At 35.1% G+C, this 25649-nt stretch overlaps 1 protein-coding gene and 1 pseudogene across 1 annotated transcript; one reads left to right on the top strand and one right to left on the bottom strand.

The window, feature by feature from the left end:
* Window positions 1-1356: 1356 nt before the first annotated feature.
* Window positions 1357-8059, bottom strand: LOC143599233 (auxin efflux carrier component 5-like). Its single transcript, XM_077077234.1, has 5 exons — window positions 7192-8059; window positions 5827-5912; window positions 5168-5325; window positions 3257-3333; window positions 1357-1429 (listed from the first exon to the last, which is right to left on the bottom strand). Exons 1-5 carry the CDS (start codon window positions 7848-7850, stop codon window positions 1357-1359), a joined length of 1053 nt encoding a protein of 350 aa, XP_076933349.1. The 5' UTR covers window positions 7851-8059.
* Window positions 8060-19883: 11824 nt separating this feature from the next.
* LOC143599214 ((E)-beta-ocimene synthase, chloroplastic-like) lies at window positions 19884-25649 on the top strand (annotated as a pseudogene).

The following is a 25649-nucleotide window of genomic DNA, read 5'->3' on the forward strand; positions in this document are numbered from 1 at the left end:
CCAGGAAGTGACTAAAAATTTGGTGTTGAGGACAAGTAGCCTACTCCGGAGGACAAGTAGCCTTTTTGCTACCCTATACCTCTATACCAGAGCTATTTGAAGCTGATGCATTGAATTTGACTATTAAACTATTGTTCCACCATGCGTGGTGGTGTGAATAAAACGTATGTTATGTTGGGATTTTGTTTACCGTTTGAAAATATTTATGAAGCGGAAGCATGATGGTTTACACCTTTATAAAACCATTTTTCATAAAATCCTACTAATGATCCATATAAAAAAAGTTGGAACTACAAAACCCAACCTTAGAAGGGTTTATGAACTACAACCTTTATAGGCTAAAAGTGATTTCATTTGAAGAGCATTTGCAAAAGGATATTTCAAGGTACTAACGATCTAACTAACTAGATTAATTCATAGTTGGTTAATTAAAGACCATTTGCAAAAGGATATAAATCAACATGTATTAATTCATAAAAAAATATACTTAATGACCACAGTTAATATGTATACATTCTATTTATCATTTCACTAATTCATAAATATTACTAGTCTAAACACACATTATTGTTTAATCACATTCAACGTATATTTTATACAGCTGTTTAGTGTGCCACCATCGTATATCAATAGACACATGTTATATATGCTGTGTTTTGGGCATTGATATCCATCAAAATTCACATACTACACTTGTTAGTTTTCGTGAGAGCACAAATACTCATTTTATTAACGAAAGAACTCTTACAATTATTATTTTTTTCCTTTCGGAAGCTCTACAAGAGCGGAAATAATCAACATACGGATATCAGACGACCTAACAAATTCTTCCAATGTCTGCTAATGTGTCCACTCCACTGGAATAAATATGTATAAGAAGCTCTATAAAATAGAGAACTTGTTGTATTTTCGATTGTTAATACGAGATATAACGACTGCCACTTCAAAGAGTACAACACCCTTGATTTGATTGTGTGAAAGTAGGATACTCTATTCGGAAGTAAAAAGTTTTAAAAAGTTCTTGGTGGAAAAAATTACGAATATTAAAAAGATTAATTGAATTGGGAATATTAAAAATATCAAGAATTTTTGATCTCTCTTTATTCAAAAATTCAAGATATTATTGTGTTTCTACTAGAATTTTTGAAATAGTTACATTTCTTATGGTCATATAATGTAAATCATGTCGATCAAACGAATAATTAAGTACAAATATTTCATTCTCAATTCAATCCCAATTTTCTTTAAATAATAACGTTAGTACAAGTTACATAATCACTAGTTTAATAAAATAAGAAATTAACATAATTATAATCTATTTAAAATTGTGATGACATGCTGAGTTGCTGACAGTTATCAAAGCAAGAAGTTTAGGACAACGTAATACGCAATGAGAACCGGTATGGATATAAGCGTCCCAAATATGACCCTGGAAATTAGACAATGGGAAACATAAATTTAAGAATAATTATTATTGATTACATAAATAAGAAAGAAAACATTGGGCTCAAGTGGCGTGGCTCTTTAGATGGTGTTTGGCTAAGCTTATTTAACTTTAAAAATATTTTTGACAAAAATGCTTATTTACTGACTTTTTGAAAGTAGTTTAAAAAAATGTTTAAATTAGTTTTTGTGGTTGAAAAAACCAAAACGTAGGTAAAAATGGAATAACAATCTTATATATTTACCAATTTTATAAATAATAGAATGACGTGCATATTTGTAATTTTGTATTTCATAAACAAAAGGAAAAACAAAAGGCTTGAATTTCTTGATTTTGAAAACCATATTTTTAACACACAACAAAATGTAAAACCTAGAAATGCTTTTATAATATCCAAACATGATTATTTACTTATTTACTTTTTAAAAAACAAATAAGCAACTTTGAAAAACTCAGTCAAAATATAAAACATATAAAAAGTTCTAATGGTTATATAAATAAACGGTTTAATAAAAGTATCATGGGTAAAACTATAAAAAAGATATTCAAAGCAAATTACTTCTTTTATATAGTAAAATAAGTTGTGTACTTTAAAAAGATAACAAAATTATTTCTTAATAGTTTTGAGAGAAAAGTGTCATTTTCATTCATGTGGTTTGACAAATAATGCGAATTTAGTCCAAAAAGTTTATTTTTTGCATATGGATCCTCCACATTTCACAGTTCTTGCCAATTACATCCAAATCACTAACCCCGTTAAATTTAATCATTAAGTCAGAGGTATACATGTCTTTACACTCTTTCTTTATATAATACTTTAATACTTATTTCAGTGAACTGCGGTTTTCGTCATTCTGGTTTGTCCAAATCTGCAGTCTTAGTCCAGTAGTTTCAAATTTGCAATTTTCTTCCTTATGGTTTCATTTCACTTGCAATTAAACCCGACTTCCTCAATCTCGTTAAGTCTGGTCGTTAAACTCATCAGTGTGCCTTTTCACGTGAGGGACAGTTTTGTCGTTTTTCTCCCCAAATAAACCTCAGTCTTAATTCGAAACCCCCCCCCCCCCCCCACCACCACGTGAGGGGCTGGGGTGTATTTGGAGAAAAAGGAAAAAAAAAGGATCAAAATTGTCCCTCACGTGAAAGGCACACTTATGAGTTTAACGACCAAACTTAATGAGATTAGGGAATTCGGGTTTAATTGCAAGTGAAATGAAACCATAGGGAAGAAAATAGCAAATTCGAAACTATTTGACTAAAACTGCAGATTTGGAAAAACCAGAAGGACGAAAACCGCAGTTCACTGAAATAAGTATTAAAGTATTATATAAAGAAAGAGTGAAAATACATGTCTACCCCTGACTTAACGATTAAATTTACCGGGGTTAGTGATTTGGATGTAATTGGCAAGAACTGGGAAACGTGGAGGGTCCATATGCAAAAAATAAACTTTTTGGACTAAATTGATATTATTTGTCAAACCACGGGGGAATGACACTTTACTCTAGTTTTAAAAGTGTTCCCTCTGGATCTTAGTATAAAGGATATTAATTAAGATAACTTTCATGGGCTTGAGGAGATTTTGTTATTTGGAATCTTGATTGTCCAAGGTTTGAAATCAGAATCAAGGCGGTTTTCTTATAATGATTTATAGTGGTGGGTTTTCTTCTTAAGGTGTTGTTGATTGATCAGGTCTGTAACGCCAAAATCAATATGGATGGGCTAACATCCAGTCTTAAAAAGACTCACTTGAGTATCGAGTATTAGGGTGATTTCAAACTTCGTAGAAAACGAAGAAAAAGAAAAGCTTACGCGGTGCTAAGTAGGTTTGCATGAAGACCATATTCCTTGGCAAGTACGAAAGAACCAATGGCTTGAGGTAGGGCAGCCTGTCCATCAAATCAAAGAAGTTTTATTCTTTATCAGCACTATTTGTAATAAATAGAATAATCTTTTTTTTACCTGTATATGATGTTTACACATAATAGTAAAAGTAAAGTGTCTTTTTCGTTCTCGTGGTTTGATAAATAATGCGAATTTAGTTCAAAAAGTTTATTTTTTGCATATGGACCCTCCACGTTTCCCAGTTCTTGCCAATTACATCCAAATCACTAACCCCGTTAAATTTAATCGTTAAATCAGGGGTAGACATGTTTTTTCACTCTTTCTTTATATAATACTTTAATACTTATTTCAGTGAACTGTGGTTTTCGTCCTTCTGGTTTGTCCAAATTTGCAGTTTTAGTCCAATAGTTTCGAATTTGCAACTTTCTTCTCTATGATTTCATTTCACTTGCAATTAAACCCGAATTCCCTAATCTCATTAAGTCTGGTCGTTAAACTCATCAGTGTGTCTTTCACGTGAGGGACAATTTTGTTCCTTCTTTTTTTTTTTCCTTTTTCCCAATTACACCCCAGCCTCTCACGTGAGGGGGGTTGCGAATTAAGACTGAGGTTTATTTGGGGAGAAAATCGACCAAACTGTCCCTTACGTGAAAGGCACACTGATGAGTTTAATGACCAGACTTAACGAGATTGAGGACGTCGGGTTTAATTGCAAGTGAAATGAAACCATAAGGAAGAAAATTGCAAATTTGAAACTACTGAACTAAAACTGCAGATTTGGACAAACCAGAAGGACGAAAACCGCTGGTCACTGAAATAAGTATTAAAGTATTATATAAAGAAAGAGTGAAAAGACATGCATACCCCTGATTTAACGATTAAATTTAATGGGGTTAGTGATTTGGATGTAATTGGCAAGAACTGAGAAACGTGGAGGGTCCATATACAAAAAATAAACTTTTTGGACTAAATTCGCATTATTTGCTAAACCACAGGGACGAAAATGACACTTCACTCTAATAGTAAAATTAATAATTGGAAAATTTAAAAGTGATTATGTAGGTAATTCGATTAATTCCTATCAGAAATTGCCATATGTGCTTTTTAAATGTTGCATGATTTTGTACCAACTTTTTAGTTATCAGTGTAGGTTTGTAATTTGGGTCGATCAACTGAACATCTCTTAAATTAAAAGACTTTAATTATATTGTAGAAATTTCAATTGGTAATTAAAGAAGAAACAAGAACAATATGAAATGTTTCGTTACGAAAAATTATTCTTGTGCAAATACCACGCAAGTATTTACACAAGAATATCTTTTTGTAACGAAACATTTCATATTTGCTGTTGTTTCTTCTTTAATTATTCGATTGGCATTTCTATAGTATAATCAAAATACTTTAATTAAGATTTATACATTCACCATTAAGAGATATTCAGTTACGTTTCTAATTTTTCTATTGTGTCAACTATGTCATAACATGCATAGGAAAGCTTCTTAAATTCTTGGAGAATTAAATGCCAGAAAAGGTGCTTAATAGAGGGCATGCCAACCCTAGACTAGATGCTTTACTTCTACACCGTTGCTACTATGCAAGAGAATTAAATCCGGGAAATTGCATAAATATAAAGCCCCTTTAATTTTACACCGTTGCATGGTTTACTAATATAAATGTGCTGTTTTATCAATACGTACTAGCAATTGTGCACTTATATCTTTATAACAAAATAGTTATACGGTAAAACAGCACAGTTATACCGCAACTATAACCTTAATTATGTGTTATAAATGAATCCCTTTAATAAAATTTGCTAAAGCAATTGAAGCCAGGACAATATGTACATATGAAAGAGTTATGGAAACTACATTTGCTTACCTGAATGATGGCAACATGAAGAACATCCCCTCGCAAACCAACAATAAAAGATCCAATTGCCACGGTCGCTGGTGCTACCATAAACCTCAGTACCATCCCCAAAACAACTAGTTTCGTCTTACAGTCAATCATCTTGTCTTGCATTGCCATGAAAAGCCCTATACATATTCTCCATATTTCAGAACCTCACATGAAAAAGGGGGAGATATGCAGCCATATTTAAATAATAATGCATGTAGACCTTGTCTTTTTCATAACATAATTGATCATTTCCTAGATGGACCAACTAGACATAGAAAAACAAGACAAAAAGGTCGACCCCACAGAAAATAAATAAATAAATAAATAACACCATGAGTGAAGTTATGAGCCCTTAGTACATGTATAGTGGTTGGGAGGCTACAAATTAGAATAAGTGATATGTAACGTCTAGTTAGGAAAGAGAAATTTTTTGTTTCAATGGCATAGTGGTGTTATAGTCCAATAATATATTCAAACACAAACAAGCGACAAATATTCGTTGGCCTCTTATTGCCGCGGGGGGAAGGGGGGTTGACGGTGTTCCACAAAAAATAAATTGCTTACATTTTGTTATTTCTTGTTTCCGCTATATATTTTGGATGTCTACTTAATGTTAAAAATAGCTTACAGAAGCTCACCCATGCAAAACATGGCAATTCCAGCACCGGCTCTCGACATGATTTGTACTGATCCTTGCATGAGACTCGGCATTTCCAGATTCCACCTGCAACCATTAATGAATATTGCAGAAATAAGACGAACTTTATTGGTAAACTTTTTAAGTAGGTTGTTGACCAAACACTTGAAAAGAAAAATCACCAAAATATATTTTTTTCTTTTCTTTTACTAGCATTTAGGTTTTTTATACATCTGATTTTTGTTTAATAACTTATATTATTTAATTTTTTTAAAAATTATAAAATCACAGTTTTGTTTAGTTTTTTTTATGAACATTTTGATTTAAAATTTGTTAAAAACGAAATACTTTAAAAAATATGTATTTTCAATATGAGTTCGTAAGAGTTTTTGTCATGTGTGTGTGTTAAACTTGTAAAAAAATTATTAGGTTCGAAATAAAATTAAGTGTTTAGATTTATAATATCTAAAACCACATTATTATTTAGTTTTTTTTAAACAACAATTATTAGATATAAATTTACTTTTTATTTAATATCTAAAACATTTAGATATAAATGCTATTAAAAACAAAAACTATTTTTTTAAAAAAAGGTTTTATTTTACAAATAAATCAAATATATAATAAAAATTTGATTTAGGTTAGGTTGTGAGTGAGGGTAAAAAGTTGGATTGAGTTGTGTTGTGTTGTGTTTTGTATGTTGAAAAGAGAGAAATTAACTTTTTATTAAAGTTTAGGTTTGGTTGTGAATAAGTGTATTCTAAGGTGGTGTTTGTTTTTCAGAGGTAAAATGTCTGCATTCTTCGGACAACATTTGCAGACATCTATAGAAGAAGAGGTGGACCAAACCACTGTAGTCTGCAAGAAAATTGTTTGTTTTTTAACGTATGTAGACTTATAAAATACACTGACGGTGGTGTATGAACGGTGGTAGGGGTAGTGGTGGTGGTAGATGGTAGACGATGGTGGTAGACGGTGCTGGCGGATGGTGGGTGGAGAATTGTGGTGGTGGTAGACGGTGGTGGTGGCGGACGATGGGTGGTGGTGGTGGCGAACGGTGGGTGGTGGTGGAAGTGGGTGTTTATAGGTCGTAGTGTTTAACCCTCTGCAGACCTTAAAAGATCTTAGAAGTGGATGGACCAAGTTTGTACCAAGAAGAGTTCGCACAGACATTTTTTTTAATGAAACGTCTTCAAAAAAACAAATAATCTGCAAATGACAATGTCTGTGTGGCGCAGACAAAAGAGCCGCATACACCTTTTATAAAGAAACAAACACCACCTAAGAGTCAGTGTTTTCATAAGCACAGCTACAACAATAAAATCTTTAAGAAAGCAGTATAAAATTAGAACTTTTATATCATTACCTATTAGACATGAGTGCCCAAACAAGCCCCAGACCGCACGCATAAGCGTTCGGGTTTTTAGCAAGCTTTAGCCCAACAATCTTTGCTAAAGTGAACAAAGAATTTCGTTTACTCGTGTCGACCACATTAGTTCTTTCACAATTTGTGGCGGATTCTAACGATGGAACTGCTGCGTCCAATGATTTCTTTGCGTGTTGGAGCTCAAACATAAAGAGAACGATCATTATCCACAACATAAATTGCATAATTGAGGATTGTATGACAAGATTCTCACCAAAAGGTCCATACATTGCTGCCATGAGTGGCACACCTACAACTAGAGCATTGTTTAAGCTAGATAACGAGAAGCATGTAATGGACCAAGGGTAGTTTCCTTTACTAGTAAAGTTAGCCCATAACAGTATGGCTAAGAGAATAATGGCTTTGGAGATGGCATCAGCTGCTAGGAAACGATAGTGCATTTTGTAGGGGTTGACGCGGGTTGTGAAGTCGAATGTGAAGAGTGGCATGATGAAGTAGCAGTTGAGCCGGTTTATCGCGTCACATTGGTCGGAGTTGAACATGTGCCACCACTTCACCGAGCCATAACCTAAAATCAGTGCGGTGTAGAGTGGAAACATCGCGGCAAGAACCTTGTAAATGTCATCCCACCCTATCATTTCTCTTAGTATTATATGCTCTGTTAACTTAATATATTTTGCGGATTTGAGATGAACAAATGAGGTTGATTATTTATATATAGATGAACCCTAGCGCCTACGTAACAAAGAGAATATTTTTTGGCAAGCATTAGAATCGATTCGAGAACTTGTCAATACTCTTTTAACCAACAGGGTTAGATAAATTGTAGCTTGTGTTGGACGAATGGACGGTAGTAAACCAGTGGATGCAAAATAGAAACATGAGACATCTCCTAAAACGAAATCAGGTAGTTATCACTTCACCGCTCCTTTACAAACAAAGTTGGTCGACCGAGGGGAATATTTCGTTAAAGCTCTAGATTGATTGATGTGGCATGCCAGCCATCTGTCTAGGTTAAATTTAATTTAGAGGGTATAATAAATACTCTTGCAGTTTATCCTGTCGTATATAAGTATTGAGGTATAAGATTCATTTTTCCACTTGTCCATGCATATATATATTAAGGATACTTGTTCTAGCGGGCCTTTATACGTCAAGTTAAAGTACCAAGTCACCGTCGCGTGGTGGTTTTAACCTTGCTATCATGTTAAAGCCCCGTCATTTATTTGTTAAAGCATTTTGACCCATAATGTCCTTGTTAAAACCTTGTAATCACGTTACCATTTCCTTGTTTACCGCCTAGGCGTTAACGCCCCCGCATTGTGTTAAAGCCTTGTTACCTTGTCACATCATATTTTGCATTCCCTGAAGCTCCACAAGGCCGCAACAAGTAGCTTAGAGGTGGTGAATTTTGATGAGAATATGAGTACAACTGTACAAGACAAGAACAAAGGTGTTTGATTAGGAACTAAAGGAGCGGTCAAAATGAGTAGTTTCACATTCTTTCTAAACTGCCAACCAACTTACATTTTACAATTAAAAATCAATTTCTAAAAGTTATAAGAAGGGACACTTTTACTTTATATTAATATATTCTTTGTGTTTTTATTGATTTTTTTTAAGTTGATTTTATTTCCGATGCTTTTTTTTATAGGGAAAATCCTTAAAATAGCTATTTTGATCAAGTCATAGTTTTGAGAAATACTTAAAACAGTCATCACGCTCCATCGAATCCGATGGAAGTGCGCCAACCTTTGACAGAACGCAACAGCCATCAAACTCGCCACATGTCAACGTATTAATGGATCCATAGAAACACGAAACTGTTTCATCGTCAGACGAATCTTGTTTCATCTTCCGACGGATTAGGATGTGTCTTCCAAGGAAACATGCTTCATCTTCTACATCTCAAACCTTAAACAATCATAACAAACATTTATCTCCGTCTTTCTTATTTATTCACAAAATCAAGCAAATCCACAACAGTGGTGTACCTACCTTAGTGGTAGGAGGTCGGCCGATCCCTGCGAGACAAGAACATTTAGTTGTATATATGTGTTCAAATTCCGACCGACCACTGTGAAATTTTGACACTGACCCCGATGGAATTGAGAACAAAAGAGAAAACTTGAGATGAAAATAAAAGAGTAAACCAACAATATTTATTCTCATGTTGCAGTTAAAGAAGAAAAGAAAGAAGATGACCTAATTTAACATTTTAAGAATATAACGAACCTTTATTAAAAATCTTTCACAACCCATTATTTTACCAAAGTTTAATAGAACCAGTGAAAATAAAATTAAAAGTCAACAAAACATTTATTTGTGTATCTTTATTTCTTAGTTTATTTATAACCTAATATATAATAAAAGCTAGTATGTTTTTTTTGCCGAAAATCACTTGCTCGTTTATTTCGTATATGATTAATTAACTTTTTAACTTTTAATAAACTTTTGTTTTGTTTTTATATTTTTTAATATATGAATATCAAACGAGATAATGTTATGACTAGATTCCAAAAATTTAAAACTCGTAAAAAACAACTATAAATATTTATTTTTTGGTTATATGGTAAATATGATATGTTGTTTGATTATCTTTTTTATATATGATTCGACCCGATTTGACTCGGCTTAAACGATCAAACCGGATCGAAAAATAAATTCGAACTGATTTAACCCGACCCGTACAACCGAACCGGATCGAAGAAAAATTAAAAAAATATATAGCGATAAGCAACTGAGTATCGACCCAAAAATTTTTGACCCCTACAAGAAAATTTTTGGGTCCGCCACTAATCCACAACGTAAATCACTTAGTTTTTTTGAGGAAAATAAACCATAGTGTTTGTTTTCCATGAATCCACCTTTTGTTGAGAAATCCACGCAAAAAAGTGACGAACCCTAGAGTTCATCGTGTTAAAATCCAACGGGAAGGTGAACCATCTGGCCCGACGGAAGCAGGCTCTGAACCGTCGAAGACGACGACTTAATATTCCATTGGAGCCTTCACCTTTATGTCGGACCTTCCACTCTTCCTTCGGATCCAAAGGAACATTTGTATAGATGGCAAATTGTTATAGGCTCAGCTAATCCGTCAAAGGGGATTGTGCTTCCGTCGGATCCGACAGATCATAGTGGCTATTTGTGGGTATTTTCGTAGAACCATGGCTAAAGTTGGAAAATATTAGGTCGAAATTGTTGTTTTGAGGATTTCCCATTTTTATATTAAACTAGTTTTATTTTTCTTTTGTGCCTTAAAAAAATAGAAGACTTTTGCATCAGTTAATTTTGCTGAAATTTATGTAGAACCTAGAAGAAATTGTTGCAGACAAGAACCACGGTAGAATTTATTGTGTTGCAGAAAAAAAAATTAATAATAGAAGTTATGAACGTGTGAGACACCCAATTCCTAGTCATACCCAAAGATTAATTCGCATGTATTTGGGGGCACCCCATGAGACTGAGAGTGCTAACGGACGCAAGAGTAGAGCGCAAAATTCTCCGTGCGGACTTCATTATTTGGAGAGAGCACCATAGTATTATACTATTATACACTAGGTTATATGTTACTTTTCAGTTGTATATATTCCGTGCGAGTTGTTAATAATAATAAGAAAAAACCACGTCTCAATTAGTATGTATCAACTAGATTTTGCAAAATCTAAATCCTATCACTGTCGCATCCATCATTTTTCCGGCCAACCTGAAAGGGTGTTTGATGTGTATGAGAGTATATATAAAAATTAATTATTTTTTTAAACGAAATCGGGTTTTAAATTTATAAAAATGAGTTTTCTTCAAAACTAAACCATACACAAATAAGCAAGTGTACCTATTATATATGTAGTATAGTATCGGTAAAAACCAAGTATCGATCCATAAACATGATCATGGACGGATCTAGGTGCATGGGTGCGGGTTCACGGGAACCCACTGAGTTTCGGATTTTATACAGAACATCCATATAAAAGATGAGAGTGAACCCATATATAAATTGTGAGTGAACCCATACATTAACTAGAAAAATGGTCTGGTGGTAAACAATAAGCCTTTCATTGTGAGAACCCATGTTTGATTCCCTCTTAAAGCCAACCTTTATTTTTATTTTAATTAACTGGTTACTTCCAATTTTTATTTTTATTTTAGTTATATGATTATTAAGTAATTATGTTTGTGATGCACCATGTAATATCATTCAACCACAAATTGAACAACGGTTACTGCTTAATTCCTATGCATAATTGGGTTAGTGGGTGAGTGTTTTTAAACTTCATGTTTTACTTGTGCTTTAGTCTAGTATTTCATTTTGTTTATGTTTGTATGCTTATAGACCATTTCTGATACAATAAAAAAGAATGAAAATTATGGAGAATTTCCCAACCCCTGGTCTCCTCTATTAGTTTCTTGGGGACAAAATGGTCTGATCACGCAATCACAAATGATGTTAGTGTATATATGGTCATATATCGTACAATTCTCATATAATTGTCTTTCATGATTGATGCAGTCGATGATGCTACCATCAAACGTGTAGCCTACAGATTTGTATTGACCAAGTTACACCTCTTTTGGAACATCATTTGCAACATGGTTATAATTTATAATATGTATATTTTAAGTTTTGTAGCCTTAGTTTTAGAATATTGATATAATGCTAAATATTTATGTTTCCCTTATTTATTTTATTTAATATTTTAATTGTTTTTGTTCGTTTTTAGTCAAGATTTGTATACTACTAACGTTTTTGTGTTTTGTAGGTTCCGGGATTTGGTCGTGATTAAAAAGGGCGAAAAACGAGCTTAAACGAGCCGAAACGGAGATCCGGAACGCGTCAGGAAGGTGCTAGAACATAGAACCGGTCAGACCGGGCCGGTCTGACCGGCCCCTTATATGGAGCACGCCGCACCGCGCGACCGGGGTACCCAAGGCCCGTCGCGCGGCGCCTAGGGGTTGCTGATGGTGTTTTAATTCGTTTTTGCTTAATGTTGGGCCTTGTTTTAGGTATTTAAACACCTTTAACTTAAACCTGACAAGAGCCTGAAAGCCACCAGCCGAATTTGAGAGACATTGGAGCATATTTTCGAGTTTCTTGGTGATTTTGAAGGCAAGAGGACAGCCGGTGAAGAGCTACACGTTCACGTTTGAAGTTTTACGGGTTTTATCATCCGTGATTATTCGTTATTTAGATTTTCACCATGTTTTCATTATTATTTGTTTTGTTTGATTTAGACTTTAAGATGCTAGCTAGGCTAAATTCCATAAACTACCTAGGTCGTGATAAACCTTAGTTCGGTTTGATTTTATTTGGATTTCGTTTCGTTATGGATTTTATGTTCTAAGTAAAGGGTTGAGTTTGATTTAATTGATGCGTTTGATTGCTTGGTTTTGTTTACTTGAATTTATTGTTTCACATTGCCCTTGTTGATTGTTTCATAGGATAGGGTTTTGTTAGGTCATTTACTGTGTGTTCTTGACTAGTTTGTGATTAATATACATTAAAATCATAGAAACAATAAAATCAAGTAAATAGATAAAAGTGAACTGCCAGCCTAGAAAGCTGTAAGGTGATAGACTATTAATAGATCTTTGTTGGTCAGGATTGCTAGATTTAGTTCTTCGTAAGGAGTCAATCTAGGTTTGATTGTCAGCTTAGTCTATTAAGTTAATTGAATCTGCTTTGCTATCTTTGAATTCCGCGATATAAGGTAGGTTTTCGTCATAAAAGATACTTAGACGTAAGTGATTAAATAACCGTAAGGAAGTTTAATATAAAACTGGTGAGTCTTAAAACTTATTAGAAATCCATAGGCGTCTTCTTGAAGTTCAAGGGTCCTGTTCGGGTTTTCTGTCAAGGGTCTATTTTATGATCCCAGTTCCATAACGTGAGTTTTCCATTTGATTAATAACCGTAAATTTGGGGATTCAGGCATGGGTAGTTATCTTTGTCATCTGAATTAATCAAAGTGTTTACTTGTTTATTAGTTTAAAAGTAATTAGGTTTAAGTTTTATTATTAATTAATTAATTAGTTTTAAGGTTATGATTATGTTTTATTATTATTATTATTATTATTATTATTATTAGGATTAAGTTTTATTAGTTTATTATTAGTTTAATTAAAGTAATTATTATTATTATTAAGTTTAATTATTAGTTAAAATTCCCCCTCAAATATTATTAATAAATAGTCGTATCTTGTAGTTGAGTCTAATTTGCTAGTTTCGTAATTTAAAGAGTCTCGTGGGTTCGATATCCGGACTTACTTAGGTGTACAAGAGTCGATCGGTTCACTTTCCGGTTAGTAGTTTAAGTTAAGCTTAAGGGCCTAGAGCATTACTTAGTGTCTAGATTAGTATAATTTTAGTTAATAATTATTTGACTACTTTTAGCACATCAAGTTTTTGGCGCCGTTGCCGGGGACACTTAGCGATTGCGTTATTTGCTTTAATTGGACTTATTTGCTACATACGTGCTATTTGTTTTATTTTCGTTTGAGTCATAGGAGTCTAATTAAATTTTAGTTTATTTTTGTTTTAGTTTTTATTTTTAGTCTACTTACTTAGTCTGTTGCATTTTTCAGGTTTATGCCATGTCTTCGTTCGCAAGGACCGCCGTTGGAAAACCTGGAATTTTCTCCGTTGAAGACCGAGGCTAGCTCATCAGCAGAGAAGCAACTGTTAGAAGCCAGTTCTACACCAAAGTCTTCCCCAACCAGTTCACCACCTGAAAGTCCTAGAATTCAAGTTCAAATGGCCAACAATAGAACAATCGCTGCTCAAGCCTTCGATGGCTTAACCGAAAACCGGTCATGCATCGTTGTTCCCGAGATCGACAGCCCCAACTCGTGTCAGATACCGTCATACGTCATGAACAACATCGTTCAAACTAATCAGTTTCATGGGACGATGACGAGGATGCACCGGCTCATATTAACCGACTTTACCGCGTTTTGAAAACTTTTAATTTGCAAGGTGCTACTGAAGATGCAATTTTCTTACATCTTTTTTCCTTTTTCACTTGCAGGTAAAGCATCTACTTGGCTAGATACTAAGCCGCCTGGCACGTTCACCACTTGGGAAGCACTACGTTCTGCTTTTATCAAGAGATACTTCCCACCGGCTAAAGCGGCTATTCTTCGTGATCAGATTCACTCGTTTCACATGGAGCCAGATGAACAATATGGCCTTGCTTGGGAGCTGTAAGGCCCCGTTACCGGTGCCTCACATTGGGAAGTTAGATTTACTCATTAACATAGTTTTAATGATCAAAGTTAAATAAAACATGCGCGGAATATAGAGATTTTCATAAAACATACATAATAATCCATAACTTGTCTCAATAAACATACTGTCTTTAAAATGTAACTAAATAAACGTCTTGGGTCTCCCGATGCCAGCCTTTTATTCAATGCTACGTGTTTCCCTCAATCGGGCTGTTTCATCCTACTCACCTGCGTGCATACTAAAAGTCAGCTACGCTGAGTGAGTTCTAGTTAATACATGTAACATACAATACGTTCTTATATTACATACTTAACCTATATTACTTTCTTTCGTACATACGTAAGTATATACCTTCATTCTTACTTTCATACTTTCTTTCTTTATTACTTTCAAATTTTATCTTAATTTACATACATACTTCTACGTTTTAAAGAGTCTTTCGCCCTATAACCTCACAGATATTATTAGGATCTGCCACACTCCTTCACAGATATTATTAGGGTCTGCCACCCTTCTTCACAGATATTATTAGGGTCTGCCACCCTCCTTTACATATATTATTAGGGTCTGCCACCCTTTACCGTAAATTCCTCATTTCATACTTTTCTTTTCTTTTATACTTTCATATACTTCCTTTAGATACTCATAACCTATAACAAATATATAACATACATACACATCTATAAGCAATCACAACCTCAAGCTATCACCGGACAGTACGTGCAATATCCGAATATCGTTCACGTACCGACAGGCATTCACCATTCTTACATATAACATAATAGGCATACACTTACCACTTAAGGTAAGTGTATTAATTAAACACATCGAGTATGCACACAGCCCTGAAAACATAACAAGGAAATGGGGCTAGAAACTACCTGAATGCGGTTATGTTCACCGTTAATCGTAATCCCTTTTTTGAGTTGTGCACGACTAACTGTATAATATTTACATGTATCAATTAACTATTACTACTCATATCGTATTTCTATCTTTATATATCCCACAACGAACGGGGGTCCGGGGGCAGCGCCCCTGGCAGCAGGGTTCTAGGGGCGGCAGGCCCTAGCGGGGTCCAAGGGGCAGAGCCCCTGGCTGGGGTTAAGCTGCCAGGTCAGCTTGGAAAAATTTTATTTCATTAACTGTCTTAACACATATTCCACTAGGATTTTAAATTATTTTCTAAATTGGGCTTATTTGTTAAGCCTAAGATAATGGGCTTAGCATCCCGTGGACTTAGTTAAAACCGGCCCATCTGTCCATTAAGTAACTGGGCCTAACTGGCCAGACCCAAAGTACACCTCCAGTCACTAACTGGCCGAGAACTCAAGGACAGAGAACTCGGCCGAGAACTCGTAACCGAGAACACTTGGGACCGAGATCCCATGTCTGAACGAAAACACAAAGTTGCCAAGAACACATGTTCTTGACCAAGAACACGTGGTCACCGAGTTCCTTCCTGGCCGAGAACTCCAAGGCAGAGAACTCGTGGCCGAAAACTCTTGTTGACTGCATGTTGACCGAGAACAATGTGGTTCGACCGAGAATTCTCGATTTTGGCCGAGAACCCCCAGTTCAGCTCATCTTCCTATCTTAATTTTTTTTACCTTGTCCATTTAACTTGTTCTATGGTTCAAATCATGATCTTTAACCGCCCCTTTCTATTCATACTAACCGTTTTACACCCGTTACGATAACATCATCTAGATCTAACCCGTTTTAGGCATAAAGTTTCGACCTTTATAGATTTAAAACGTTCTAGGCTAGATCTAGGGTTTCCTTTAAGAACCGTTTATACCCATGAGTCCATTTCGTCCATTTTAAATCATCAAGTTTGCATTTTAATGATGTATCTAGACCCGATCTACTCTAGGGTTAAGTTTCAAGGCAAACCGTTCATAAAAACGTAACCTTTAAGGTTAAAGAACATACCTTTTGACGTTTCTAAGGTCACGGCTAGCTTGGTTGTGAACGAGGACTTGTTAGCTCCCTTGTATAATCCAAAATTTTATGTTGTGAAGCTTAGTTTTGGGGTTTCGGATGGTGGCCGGCGGCTATGGGGGTGTTTATGGCTTAAGTGTGTGTTTTAAGGTGTAGAGAGGATAAGATGGATATTATGGATGGAAATGGAAAGATTTAGGGTTTAAGGGGTATTTATACACCCTTAAGCCCATGGACTTAAAGCTCATCTTTCCTTTTTGGTCCATAATTATCTCCATCAAATTAGCCTACTCATATCTCTATCTTTATTATTTTATCATTCTCGTAATAACTCAAGTAAGCTTTTCCGTCATAACGAGTCAATATAAAATATTATTATTCGAAAGTTTGGGATGTTACAGGAGCGTTTTCAGAATTTGCTTGCCCGTTGTTCACAGAATGGTCTTACACCATAGGCTCTCGTGGAAAAATTCTACAACGGGCTGACATATGAAACACAAGTTCGTTTTGACACTGCTTCTGGATGTAACTTGATGGCAAGGAAGAATGTCACCGAATGTAACGAGATGCTTGAAAGCTTCGCTCAATCGGACCTCGCCAAAGGGCCACGACGCGGGAATTCCACTCCCGTTAACAGTACATCCTCATCTTCTCGAGGTGTACACCAGGTTAATCTGGATATTACTGTGGCTTATGCTTTGGAATCATTAACCCGAGAAGTAAAGGAACTTAAAACTAAGGTGGACAAATGTGAGTTTTGTAGAGGAGGACATGACCCTTTGGAGTGCCCGGTGATGAATCAACAAGTCGACTTTGTTGGTGGTCAGAATAGGTTTCCAAACAACAACTTCAACAACAATCAGAACTGGAACACTTACAAAAACCCAAATCAGAATAACTCCAACTGGCGTCCGTCAGGCGCACCACCCGGCTATCAAAATTCTTATAATCAAGGACAAGGTCATTACAATAATAATAATAATAATAACAATGGTACTAATTTTCAAAATAACGTGCAGGATTCTAATGGAGGAATTGGACGTCTAGAAGATATGATGAAACAAATCTTGGAGAGGGATCAAATTACACAGAAAAAGTTTGCCGAACACGATTTACAAGCTTGGCTTGGTTGCAAAAATAAGCAGACTCGGCTTAGATAGTTTCAGATTAAGTTTTTTTTAGAGAGCTTTATTTGAGCTTTTATCAAACGATTTAGAAGTCTTCCATATAAACAAGAAATTTGTTTGAAGAAATTAATTTTAAATAAAAGTTACATATTGTGTTCCTTGTGTGTAAAATATTTATACTTTATATTGAAGGAGATCTCCTCATCAAATCAAGATGAGATGAGGAAAGATCGTCTGTCTCCTCTTAGACTTTTAAGGACTTTACTTCTTTAACATCAACAGAGTCAAATGACATCAAACAGCTACAATACGGGCCCGTATAGTTGAATAAAGAAACTATTTTACTTGAAGGCAAACAATAAAAAATCAAAGTGTATTATCTTTCATTTATTTATCTTAGGCTAATTAATTTTTTTGTAAACCAAGATATATCGTATTTTCTGATAATAATAATGTACACTAGTAATTTAACTAGTGACATTTTGAACTTTCACTTTCGCTACTTAAGACAATCTCACTCGTATAGTTACCATAGTTTTGTTTAGTTATCGTTCTAATTACCTGTAATACGAACTCATTTTATTTAGTTATCATTCTATGTTAGTATGTTACTAGAGGAAGGCATGAAACAATCTTGACCCAAACCCGTTTTGACCTGTGACCCGTTTTGACACGACCCTACCCATTTGTCAGTCCTATGTGTTACATATATACGAGTAAATGAAGATCAAAACGGTAATTTTTCATATTTAATTAGGTATAAAATTTGTAAATTTTATACGTAATTCCGTGTGTGTAATTTGCCTTCTTTGAATTTAGTTAGGGGTGTACAAGTTTTGTTACTAATTTTTCCATATTGATAATTGATTACGTACTTTTAATATATCGATGGCATTTTACATTGTGTTCTAAATACATTGATCTTGTTGGCATTTTATGTGTGTAATACGGTATTATTATATTCCACAAAATGCTTCCAGCGACTATTTTTAACTAACGATATTATGTTACAAATTGCCAATAACTAATTATAATTGAAATTTCAAATGTAAAATGCGGTTGACATGAGTTTATAAATCAGTGTCCAACTAGCCAAGGTCGATCTACTCTTTCACTTTGAGTCTCGCAATGGACCCACCCACACAAAAGAAACATCAGCTATTAGTTAGGTAGACTCCAACCAGCGACAGCGAGTCCATTTCATAATCACCGATATCCAATCCCACCACTAAAACAAACAAAAGTTTTGGATTTACTTATGTGATACTTATATTTATCTTCTGTTAAAGGCAACTATACGATTTAATAATATATATATATATATATATATATATATATATATATATATATAATATAAATAAAATAACTTTTCGTTATATACTTTAAGGTTTTGATTATATTTAAGTTCTTAAATTATACATATAAATTAGATAATTTAAGAATTCATTTGAGTGGTGATGGGTAAGAACTAGAAAAAACTTCACTTAACAATGGTTTAATCAAAATTTCAAATGCATTATAAATAAGTTAAATCTGTAAATAAATTTTTAAAAAAACACGTGGATCAACTAGTGGAATATTCATAACGAAGGTTTACACATAGATGTGAATAGTGTGCCATCACCACTTTGGTGGGATGGTAAAGGCTTTGGCCTTTTGGTGAGAGGTCCAGGGTTCGATTCCTGGCATTGGCGGTATAATGTAAATAGTAGGAGGAAAAGCTTGTATGTTCAAAAAAAAAAAAAAAAAAAAAAAAAAAAGATCTGAATAGTGTAATTTGCGTAGCTGTTACGAAACAATATATTGCTCGGTTGCATATATACGTTTTTGTGAGATCTAGTTAATTGGAGTTGACATGAAATTTATATTAGTAAAATAAGTGTGATGCATCACACTCTTTTTTTTCCTTTGAAATAAACCAATTGGTAGTTGAAATGAAAATTACATGGCTTTTGTTTTAGCAATTCCACAGTTAAATAAGCCTATTTGTCTTTTCAGTTGATAAGGTTTTAAATTATGTGATTGTTAAAATTTAAAAATATGTAATTTATGAATAGAGTTTATAATATTTATGTGAGTTGCTGTTCTAAAATTTTTTTTCTAATATCGTATAGAATAATGAAAATCTCATTAAATATGATGTATATGGACAACATTATGATAATTAAAAAATAATTCAATTAAGATAATATACTATAATTATAGATAAATTTTTGTCAGATAAATCATAACTAAAGTAAAAATAACGATAAGAAACCATAATTACTATATAATTAATATATTGTATTTGATACAATATTAAAAAAATAACGTGTTTTCTATAAATAGTCTTCGAGATCTAACATAGCATTCACTCCAAAGTCCAAACTAATCCAATGGCTCTCCATCGACTAGTGTTTCCCCAAAGTTTCTTTTTGGTTAAACCAAATCGAAACGTCAAACAAAATGTCGAAGCAGTGTGTAGGCAGAACCGGTTGATCTGCTCTGGGGCTAAGACCAAAGTTTCTCAAACCCACAATGATTTGGTAGCCATTTACCAGCCAACTATCTGGACTCGTGACTTTATCCAGATGTTAGATGATAATTTCCCGGTAACACATCATACTTTAGTCATGAGAGTGCGTGTTTTAATGTTTTCGAGCTTAAACACATTCATATTTTTAAATGTAATTTGATGCATGAACACAGATAAACTTCAAGGAGAAGGTGAGTGAGCTAGAGAAGAAGGTTATGAGGTTGAATGTTGATTTCGAGAATGGTAGTTTCGGCATGTTGGAAGTGCTTGAACACATAGATGATATTGAAAGGTTGGGTCTTGGCTATCGGTTCCAAAACCATATAAAGAGAGCACTAGACATGTTCACATCAATAGATGAAATTAGTGTTGGGCATGAAGATAGTCTTCATGAGGCATCTCTTAGATTCAGGATTCTTAGACAACATGGTTATGATGTGTCTGAAGGTACTTCTTTAGTTGTTTTCTTTTGAATATTAATTTCCACCATGGTCCTAATTCCTAAACTATATATGTAAAATGTTGATGTACTTTGTTTTTGAGTTCGCTCCTTGCTTTTATAGAGATTTCATTTCTTCATCGTAGCTCGCTTGTCACAATAGTGAACTTGGTAAGTTTGCTAACGACACATACCAAGGGAATAAACTCAATATTCCGATGTCTAAGTTACCATTAAATCTAAAAGTTTCTTCTTGACTCAATTGTAATTGATGACGGGGGTAGCCTAAGGAAATAATAAAATGGCTGGAACACATTAACGCTAAAAGGGTTAAAAGATTAAACGCTTCATTTCCCGCCCAAACTTATGTAAACAAGTACCCATGTGCTACAGTACGATGCACATCACTGTTCACATCCTTGTCCGCTCTGAGCAAGGGACATGCTCAGATAAAGTAATAATATTTTAATCATGGACCAGCGGTCCAAAGCTTCCCGCCCATAAAAGTCAACTCTCTAGGCAAACTGGAGGGGAACTAGATTAGTTACAATTGGACGAAAGGCTCAAGTCTCTTCTCCTATATAAGAGAGACTTAGCCATAAACATAAACACAACAGATTTGGGCAGATAACACAATCTCCCTAATCTTCTCTTCTTCCTTAAGAAATATGCTCTTAGCTTATTTCTTTCTTACTTCAATAACTTCATAGCTTCACCAAGAACATCATTCTAAAATCGATTCCAAACATCACGGTTCTTGATCTTCGGTGATCTATAACAACAAACAACTAACTAGTGAACCTCCTTCTACGTTTTGCAAACGTATAGGGACACCACGACCTGCGTTAGGCTAACCTGAACCCTTGAAGCCTCTTAGCCTAACCAGTCCATTCACTATCATTGGTCTTATCTTTGTTGTAGCAACAATAATATTTGAACACAGATTTTGTTAGGAGATTCAAGGAAAGTCATGGTGGCTTCATTGGATCTCTACAGACTGATGTGAAAGCCTTCAAGGCTTTAACCTGATGCCTCAGATGATGGCTCAAATGATGGCACACTTTCCTTGGACCCAAATCATCAACCAAGCGCTGGGTACTCACCAAGGAACAACAAGTCATAATCCTGCTGTAAGGCTAGATGAGGATCTGGCAAAACCTTACAAGCCCGGTAACCTATCTTGTTTCTCTCAACAAATCGCCGATTATGACTTTCAAACAAAAATCAAGATGCCACCCCATATAAGAACGTATGATGGGACTGATGATCCCGAAGACCATCTCCAGGTCTTCACTGGGGCGGCCAGAATCGAAAAATGGTCCCATGCTGAATGTTGTTTGATGTTCATGCAAACGTTAGTGGGGTCAACTAGAATATGGTTCAATGACCTTCCTGCTCAAAGCGTTCGATGCTTCGACGATCTGAGCAAGGGCTTCTTGGCCCACTTCTCACAACAAAGAAGGTACGTCAAGGATACCACAGCCATTTTTCAGATAAAACAAAAAGATGACGATAACCTTCCAGACTTCATCAAGAGGTACAAGAAAGAAGGGTTACAATATGTGGGGGCTGACGAAAAAATGAGGGTGGCAGGCTTCATGAACGCCATCACCTCCAAGCACCTCACAAGGGACTTTAACAAGTGTCTGCCTAAGACCCTTGAAGAAGCTCTCGAACGAACTGAGGCTCACATCCGAGGCGAAGAGGCCGTTGATTTCAAAGAACAAAGAAAACGAGCTCCTAGTTGGCAATAAGCTTCCAAGACACTGGAACGACCAAACGCTTAAAAGGTTCCATGCCTAGTCAAAGTCTTGAAATGTACTACAAGAGATGTATAATTCTCCTTTTTGTGAACAACAACCTCTTGAAATGAATGATAAAGTTTTTGTCATAACTTGTATTTACTATCCTATAATCAGGTTGAGAACCTAGCAAGAAACTCCATGGCAAGGGCCATGTAAGGGGATGAGCTCCCAGGCCACATCGCTCAATAGGTTCAAGGGTTAAATAGACCTATATAAGGGGCGGGTACCTATATCAATTCGACTCCATGTGACTTAGAAAATTTTTTCAACTAAAACTCGTCTCATAGACAGGTCTGAACAACCAACACCAATTCGTTCCTTAAACTTCAAAAAGTTTACGAAAACAAAAAACATACACTAAGTAGTGATATAAAGGATAGCCAACATGTGTTTTTTACCTAATGAAGCCTTGAAGCTAAAAGTGACTGCAGCACTAAAACTTCTTAAGGAAAGTTAGCTAAAAACACATCAAACTAACAAGATAAGCAACCAAAGCACAATACTTAGAACATTGTGAGTCATAAACAAAGCCTTAAAAGGCCAACATCATCCATGACATGCCATTCAGGCAAAAACAAAGGAAATCACAGGGATTCCCATGAAAATGTTCTATGGGCAATAAAAACAACCAAAACTGAACAAAGCCTCGCAGCCTACAAGCCTTGAAGCCTTTAAGCAATAAACAAAATGTGTGTAAAAGTCAGAAGCCCTTGAGCCAACCTCTCAAACACCTCTGACTTGGGGGGGCTGATGACGGGGGTAGCCCAAGGAAATAATAAAATGGCTGGAACACATTAACGCTAAAAGGGTTAAAAGGTTAAACGCTTCATTTCCCGCCCAAACTTATGTAAACAAGTACCCACGTGCTACAGTACGATGTCACATCACTGTTCACATCCTTGTCCCATCTGAGCAAGGGACATGCTCAGATAAAGTAATAATATTTTAATCATGGACCAGCGGTACAAAGCTTCCCGCCCATAAAGGTCAACTCTCTAGGCAAACTGGAGGGGAACTAGATTAGTTACAATTGGACGAAAGGCTTAAGTCTCTTCTCCTATATAAGAGAGACTTAGCCATAAACATAAACACAACAGATTTGGGCAGATAACACCATCTCCCTAATCTTCTCTTCTTCCTTGAGAAATTTGCTCTTAGCTTATTTCTTTCTTACTTCAATAACTTCATAGCTTCACCAAGAACATCATTCTAAAACCGATTCCAAACATCACGGTTCTTGATCTTCGGCGAGCTATAACAACAAACAACTAACTAGTGAACCTCCTTCTACGTTTTGCAAACGTAGAGGGACACCACGACCTGCGTTAGGCTAACCTGAACCCTTGAAGCCTCTTAGCCTAACCAGTCCATTCACTATCATTGGTCTTATCTTTGTTGTAGCAACAATAATATTTGAACACAGATTTTGTTAGGAGATTCAAGGAAAGTCATGGTGGCTTCATTGGATCTCTACAGACTGATGTGAAAGGGTTGCTAAGTCTATATGAAGCTTCATATCTTGGTTTTATGGAAGAAAGTGATTTGCATGAGGCGATGTTATTTGCAAGAGAACATTTGCTGAAACTTAAATGTCAAGAAAATCATGTGCATGTCCTCCAACACATAAACCGGGCTTTGGAAGTCCCTTTGTATCATAGGATGCTTAGAGAACAAGCAAGATCTTACATTGATGCATGCAATAAACAAAAGGATGCAAATCTACTTCTGCTAGAGCTTGCAACATTGGATTTCAACATGATTCAAGCATCATTCAAAACAGAACTTAAAAATGTATCAAAGTAAAGTTTCCCTTTTATCAATATTGGAAAGTAATATGATTAATTCCCATGCTATGAAATATAACATATATACTTTCTCCTTTTATGCATAACAGTTGGTGGGAAAATATGGGCCTAGCACACAAGTTAGGATTCGTTAGAGACCGACTCATGGAATGCTTCTTTTGTGCCGTTGGAATTGGTTTTGAACCTTTATGTCATTCTTGTCGTGTTTGGATAACCAAAGCCTACGCCTTAGTTACTGTCATTGATGACATTTATGACGTTTATGGTTCTCTAGATGAACTAGAGATATTCACGGATGTCATCAAGAGGTTTGCAAGTTTGACCTTTTAATTCTATCAACTCTCTCTATTACAATTTTCACTAAGTAACATCCATCTTTTTTAGGTGGGATATTAATGCAGTTGAACACATGCCAGAGTATTTACAACTAGCCTTCGGAGCGCTTTACAATATGATTACTGAAATGAGTTCTTCTAGTTCAATTGGACATTGAGAAGACATCACACCTGTACTTGTAAAAGTGGTTAGTATTACAAGGAATTCTAACAATATTTTGATACAGGATAAATCTTACAGCATAATAACCAAGTTTCTTAAGTATCTTGTTATAGTCATTCATAGGTTTTTTACTTCTCTAAAGTCACCGAACATAAATCAGATGTTACACTTTTTCTCTTTGTAAATGTTAAACTAAAATATATTTATGGTATTTTATAAACAGACTAAAAAAATTTATTATTATGGGATTGGCAGTGGGGAGAATTATTTGAAGCGTTCCTTGTGGAAGCAAGATGGACTCACCACAAACACATTCCAACACTTGACGTCTATCTTGATAACGCGTGGCGATCGGTGTCAGGAGTGGTTTTACTTACTCATGGATACTTAATAATTAATAATCAAGAAAGATGTTGAGTCCTTGGACAAGTATCATGATCTTATGAAATGGTCATCACTGGTTTCTAGACTTTATAACTATTTAGCTACGTCATCAGTATGTTTATTGTGTTTTTATTCATTAAACATTTTATTGTTTCTCTTCATGTCAAAATTGTGTATTCTTTTGGCACAGGATGAAATAGAACAAGGTAAAACTGCAAATGCAATAACATGTTTCATGCACGAGAATGATGTTTGTGAGGAACTTGCGCGTGAGCATATAAATAAACTAATCGACGAAGCATGGAGAAAACTGACCAAAGTGCATGTGGCTTGTACTCAGGAGTTGGCAAATCCTTTCATTGATATGCCAATTAATCTAGCTCGAATTTCACTTTCTTCGTATCAGTATGGTGATGGACATGGAGCTCCTGACACTAGAGCCAAAAGATCGGGTCTCCTATGTGATTATTGAGCCCATTACAATGAGCAAAAAAGGAGCATAGCTATACTTAATGTTGGACAATATGTGTTTGAGAATGTTTGACGATGTCTTGTATCTAGAGTTTGTTGGATTCTCTAATAAGTGTCTTGGATAGTTGGATTACACGAAATAGAATTTGATAATCAAATAAAAACATTAGTCTTTATTAACAAAGTTTTAGCAAAAGACACTGTCCGTTGTCAATGTTTGTATG

The sequence above is a fragment of the Bidens hawaiensis genome, unplaced genomic scaffold (assembly GCF_021521415.1).
Source record: "Bidens hawaiensis isolate Kalapana, Puna unplaced genomic scaffold, B.hawaiensis_p1.1 tig00001920_1, whole genome shotgun sequence".
Taxonomy (NCBI): domain Eukaryota; kingdom Viridiplantae; phylum Streptophyta; class Magnoliopsida; order Asterales; family Asteraceae; genus Bidens; species Bidens hawaiensis.